Raw genomic sequence first — 5,791 nt, 5'->3', positions numbered from 1 at the left:
AGCGGTGGCTGGAGGTGTTCAAGGTCAGGTTGGATGGGGCTTGGAGCCCCGTTCCATGGCAGGGGGTGGAATACAAACCATTCCAAGATTCTATATTTCTATGAAATCATCAAGATGGAAAAGCTCTCTCAGGTCATCCAGTCCAACCCCACCGTGCCAACTCAACCACGTCCCCAACTACCGCAGCCACATGGTTTTGATCCTCTCCAGGGACGGAGACTCCATCACGTCTCTTTGCACCATCATTTCCAGTGCCTGAGAATCCTTTCCATGAAGAAATATTCCCCAATATCCACTCTCTCCCTCCCCCGGCACCATCCAGCACCAGGTTTATTCACTGCCAACCCCAGCAGCACCAGGGACGTCGGTGACAGAGCAGGTCACCCTCAGCATCGCGGCAGAGCCTTCACCGGCGGGATGTGCGCTCCTCTTCCTCGTTTTCCAGCTCGTACGCAGGTCGGTAGCTCTCCCGGCCGTGAGCGTCCGTGTAGCGCAGCGCCGGGTTCTTGAGCGTGTTGGCCATGCTGCCCAGCGAGGTGTAGCTGCCGAGGGAGAAGGTGGCATCAGGGCTGCGGCCATCGGCAGCAGAGACAGCAGCACTGAGTCCTGGGGTCAGTTGTGGGCCCCTCCCCACAAGAAGGATGTTGAGGCTCTGGAGCGAGTGCAGAGAAGAGCAACGAAGCTGGGGAGGGGGCTGGAGAAGAAGAGGAGCGGCTGAGAGAGCTGGGGGGGGTTAGCCTGGAGAAGAGGAGGCTGAGGGGAGACCTCATTGCTCTCTGCAACTCCCTGAGAGGAGGTTGTGGAGAGGAGGGAGCTGGGCTCTTCTCCCAAGGGCCAGGGGACAGGACGAGAGGGAATGGCCTCAAGCTCCACCAGGGGAGGGTCAGGCTGGACATCAGGATGAAATATTTCATGGAAAGGGTGATTGGTCCCTGGCAGAGGCTGCCCAGGGAGGGGGTTGAGTCCCCTTCCCTGGAGGGGTTTAATGGCCGGGTGGACGAGGTGCTGAGGGACATGGGTTAGTGATTGATGGGAATGGTTGGACTCAATGACCCGATGGGTCTCTTCCAACCTGGTGATTCTATGATCAGACACTCACCCCTTGTCATAGAGGACACAGTACGGAACAAAGAGCTTGCGGAGGAACTCCCAAATGTCCCGGTAGGTCCAGTCCTGCAGGGAGAATGGGACAGGAGTTGTAGAGGTGGTGGGAAGGCAGAAGACTTAGACTGGACTTTAGGAAGAAATTCTTCACAATGAGAGTGGGGAGGCCCTGGCCCAGGTTGTCCAGAGCAGGGGTGGCTGCCCCATCCCTGGAGGGGTTCAAGGCCAGGCTGGATGGATCTTGGAGCCCCTGATGCAGTGGGAGGTGTCCCTGCCCATGGCAGGGGTGGGACTAGATGGGTTTGAGGTCCCTTCCAACCCAAAGCATTCCATAACTCCTTGATCTTTGAGGTCCCTTCTAACCCAAACCATTCCCCAATTCCATGACCTTTGAGGTCCCACTCACCAGCAGGGGGTTCACGCGGGTGTAGGGGGGCCAGCCGGGGTCTGTGGGGCACAGGGGGGTCAGGGTGCGCGAGTAGGGGTCGGTGCGGCGTGTTCCCATCAGCACGGCCTCCAGCTGCGGCCGCTCCTCCTTCAGGCGCCCCAGGGCCTCGCGGATGGAGCCCGACACCGTCACCAGCTGGATCTGGTACCTGTGTGGGGCAGGGAGACAGGCTGCCCCACAGCCCTGCCCCACAGCTACCCCTCTGCCCCACAGCCCTGCCCCACAGCCCCCCACACACACACCACAGCCACCCCCTCTGTCCCACAGCACCCGTTCTGCCCCATAGCCCTGCCCCATACCCCCCTCCTGCCCCACAGCACCCTCCTCTCTCTACCCCACAGACCCCATCTCTGCCCCAAAGCCCCCTCCTCTGCCCCACACCTTTGGATGGTCGCCTGGATGAACTGCTCCAGCTCAGGAAAGGGGGACCCAGTGCGGATGTAGAGCACCTGCAGCTTCTCCTGCCCCACCGGGTGCCGCCTGCGGAGAGACCATCGCGGTGGGCCCTGACCAGAACCACAGCCGTGCGGCACAGGTCTGTGTCTTGATGATCTCAAAGGTCTTGTCCAACCAAGCGATTCTAGGATCGCACCCCAGGAATCACAGAATCACCAGGTTGGAAAGGCCCACCGGATCATCGAGTCCAACCATTCCCATCAGTCACTAACCCATGTCCCTCAGCACCTCGTCCACCCGGCCCTTAAACCCCTCCAGGGAAGGGGACTCAACCCCCTCCCTGGGCAGCCTCGGACACTGCCCAATCACCCTTTCCATGAAATATTTTTTCCTACTGTCCATCCTGACCCTCCCCTGGTGGAGCTTGAGGCCATTCCCTCTCGTCCTGTCCCCTGGCCCTTGGGAGAAGAGCCCAGCTCCCTCCTCTCCACAACCTCCTCTCAGGGAGTTGCAGAGAGCAATGAGGTCTCCCCTCAGCCTCCTCTTCTCCAGGATAAACCCCCCCAGCTCTCTCAGCCGCTCCTCTTCTTCTCCAGCCCCCTCCCCAGCTTCGTTGCTCTTCTCTGCACTCGCTCCAGAGCCTCAACATCCTTCTTGTGGGGAGGGGCCCACAACTGACCCCAGGATTCGAGGAGCGGTCTCCCCAGGACCGAGGCCAGAGGGAGAAGAACCTCCCTGGCCCTGCTGGCCACGCCGGGTCTGATCCAAGCCAAGATGCCCTTGGCCTTCTTGGCCCCCTGGGCCCCTGCTGGCTCCTGTTCAACCAACCCCCCCAGGTCCTTCTCCTCCAGGCACTTTCCAGCCAGACTTCTCCTAGGCTGGAGCTGCTCAGGGTTGTTGTGCCCCAAGTGCAGGACCCGGCATGTGGCCTTGTTAACCCTCCTGCCGTTGGTCTCAGCCCACGGATCCAGCCTGTTTAGATCCCTTTGGAGCCTCCCAACCTCCAGCAGATCCAGCTTCCACCCAGCTTAGTCCCCCCTCCCCCTGTTGAGCCCCAGACAGCCCCCATGGAGCCCCCTGCCCCACGCCGAGTACCTCTCCAGGGCAGCGTGGACGAGGTGCAGCAGTGCTGTGCAGTCCTTGCCGCCGTTGAAGCCCACACAGAGCTGGGTCAGGCTGTACTGGGCCAAAGCCTCCTCGATGATGTGCAGCGCAGCCGCCACTTTGTGCCCCAGGGCCGTGCCTGCCAGGAGGGGACAATCGGTGCCAGCCCAGGATGATCCCCTTGGGTGGCCCTGGGGAGGAACAGAAACACCTGGGATGGAGCCAGGCTGAGAGGAGACCTCATTGCTCTCTGCAACTCCCTGAGAGGAGGTTGTGGAGAGGAGGGAGCTGGGCTCTTCTCCCAAGGGCCAGGGGACAGGACGAGAGGGAATGGCCTCAAGCTCCACCAGGGGAGGGTCAGGCTGGACATCACGAAAAAATGTTTCATGGGAAGGGTGATTGGGCAGTGTCCGAGGCTGCCCAGGGAGGGGGTTGAGTCCCCTTCCCTGGAGGGGTTTAAGGGATGGGTGGACGAGGTGCTGAGGGACATGGGTTAGTGATTGATGGGAACGGTTGGACTCGATGATCCGGTGGGTCTCTTCCAACCTGGTGACTCTATGATTCTACGATTCTATGAAGGAACACGGTGCCACTCCCCTTCCATCCTGGAGACCAGTGGCTAACTGGGATTACTGGTCCTGCTCCAACCTGCGCAGGACCAAGCTGCGTCACCAGCAAAGCTTCAACGCTCTCCAATCCCCACCCCACACCAACCCTGCTCCCAAATCACTCTTCCCACAGCTGGAGCCACGCAGAGGCACGAATCGTCCCCGTACCTGCCTCAGCCAGGCCATAAACCTGCGCGGCCGCCAGCGCGACGCAGTCGGTCACCGCCGGCACGACAACGCCCGGCGGCAGCTTCTCCCTCAAGAACCCATGAACTTCCTCCAGGTCCTGCTCCGACTCCGATTCCAACGTCAGCTTCACGCGGTAGTAGTTGCTCACCCAGTCCGGGTACGAACCCAAAGCCACGCGGCCCTGGAAGGCGGCGTTGGCTTCGTAGAGCACAGGGGCGATGAGGACCTCGTCAGCCGCCACGTAGATGTCCCGGGAGTGGAAACGGGTGCCGGGACTGTGGAAGAGGTGAGCGAGGCCATCCAGGGCGCGTTCCATCAGCGCCGGGATGCCGGGGAAGATGTAGACGTTGCGGACGCTGACCAAAGGGTACTTGAAGGCGTTGCCTGTGTGCCCGTCGGTGCCGTAGTTGAGGCGGGAGGACTCGGGGACACGAGCCAACTTCATCTCGGGGCACTCCATGTCCGTCTTGCCGAAGAACTTGTGCACCAGGGCCACCAGGTCAGGGTGGGGAGTGACCTTCTCCCCGAAGGCCTTGGCCACGGCCTCAAAGGTGACGTCGTCGTGCGTCGGGCCGATGCCCCCCGAGGTCAGGACGTAGGTGAAGCGGGAGGAGAAGGCGGCCACCTCGTCGGCGATGGCCTCCACCTCATCGGGGACCACGGAGATGCGGGCCACCTTCACACCCAGGGCGTGCAGCCGCCGGCACATGAAGAAGGAGTTGGTGTCCTGCGTGTGGCCCTGGGGGAACAGAGACACCTGGATGGAGCCACTGGTGACAGGGACACCTGAGGCTGAGCCACCTGGGACAGAGATACCTGTGATGGTATGGCCCTGGGGATGCTTGGGATGGAGACACCTGGGATGGTGGGCACCTCAGGGGACAGAGACACCTGGATGGTGGGGTGTCTTGGGTGGTCCTGGGGGGATGGAGCCACCTGGGATGGAGCCACTGGTGACAGAGACACCTGAGACTGAGCCACCTGTGGCAGACACCTGTGATGCTATGGGGGGGATGGAGACACTTGTGATGGAGACATCTGGGATGGTGGGGTGCCTTGGGTGGCCCTGGGGGGATGGAGCCACCTGGGTTATAGCCACCTGGGATGGAGCCACCTGGGATGGGGACACCTGGGACGGAGCACTCAGGATCGTGGGTGCCTTGGGTGGCCCTGGGGGGATGGAGACACCCAGGACAGACACTGGGGACGGTGCCACCCATGATGGTGGCGTCCTCAGGTGGGCCTGGGGGGACAGAGCCACCCGAGCTGGAGCCAACCGCGATGGCGGAGCCTTCAGGTGGCAGTGAGGGGGGGGACGAAGGCACCTTGGATGGAGCCATTTGTGACGGTGACACCCGAGACAGAGACACCATGACAGCTGGTGCCCTGGGGGGGGATGGAGACCCCATTACCCATGGCCACACCCCCAGTAACAGAGATGCCACAATGGCCATGCCCCCTCTTAGCCATATAACCACATCGATGGCCACGCCCCCTCTAAGCAGTGACCACGCCCCCTCCGAGCCATAAGACTATGGCACAGGCCACGCCCCTTAGCCATTGCCACGCCCCCAGGCGTGACCACGCCCCTTAGCAATATAAATACGGTGGTGGCCACGCCCCCTTAGCCATGGCCACGCCCCTCGACCATAGAAACTCCCCTCAGCCATGGCCACGCCCCTTCTGAGCAAGGCCACGCCCCCTCCGCCACACAACCCCCCTCAGCCACGGCCACGCCCCCCTCCGCCATAGCCCCTCCCCCCGCCCGCCCCCCTCCCCGCCTCACCCGCAGGATTTCGTCGCCGATGACGACGATACCGGCGGTGGCGGGGGGGGAGCCGGGCGCGGCCGCGGGCCCGGGAGCCGCCATGGAGCGCGAGGCGGCGGCGCGCAGAGCCCGGCCCGCCCGCAGCACCGCCCGCAGCGGCCCCGCCATGCGCGC

General features: G+C 62.6%; 1 protein-coding gene across 1 annotated transcript; it reads right to left on the bottom strand.

Annotated features, from left to right (window-relative positions):
- Positions 1–291: 291 nt before the first annotated feature.
- FLAD1 (flavin adenine dinucleotide synthetase 1) lies at positions 292–5,791 on the bottom strand. The gene is made up of 7 exons (XM_069878780.1): positions 5,636–5,791; positions 3,829–4,588; positions 3,044–3,191; positions 1,934–2,032; positions 1,511–1,700; positions 1,100–1,173; positions 292–542 (listed from the first exon to the last, which is right to left on the bottom strand). Exons 1-7 carry the CDS (start codon positions 5,783–5,785, stop codon positions 407–409), a joined length of 1,557 nt encoding a protein of 518 aa, XP_069734881.1. The 5' UTR covers positions 5,786–5,791; the 3' UTR covers positions 292–406.

Source organism: Phaenicophaeus curvirostris, chromosome 29 (assembly GCF_032191515.1).
Source record: "Phaenicophaeus curvirostris isolate KB17595 chromosome 29, BPBGC_Pcur_1.0, whole genome shotgun sequence".
NCBI lineage: Eukaryota > Metazoa > Chordata > Aves > Cuculiformes > Cuculidae > Phaenicophaeus > Phaenicophaeus curvirostris.
The sequence above is the reverse complement of the archived record's forward strand: the minus strand, read 5'-3'. Positions and strand labels throughout refer to the sequence as shown.

What these genes read in the sequence shown, in the direction of transcription:
- FLAD1 (XM_069878780.1), bottom strand. Translation starts at nt 5,785, where the DNA reads ATGGCGGGGCCGCTGCGGGCGGTGCTGCGGGCGGGCCGGGCTCTGCGC. An exon ending in GTCCACGCTGCCCTGGAGAG is followed by an intron (nt 2,033 to 3,043) that starts GTACTCGGCGTG and finishes GTCTCTCCGCAG; the next exon opens with GCGGCACCCGGTGGGGCAGG. An exon ending in TGTGTCCTCTATGACAAGGG is followed by an intron (nt 543 to 1,099) that starts GTGAGTGTCTGA and finishes CTCCCTCGGCAG; the next exon opens with CTACACCTCGCTGGGCAGCA.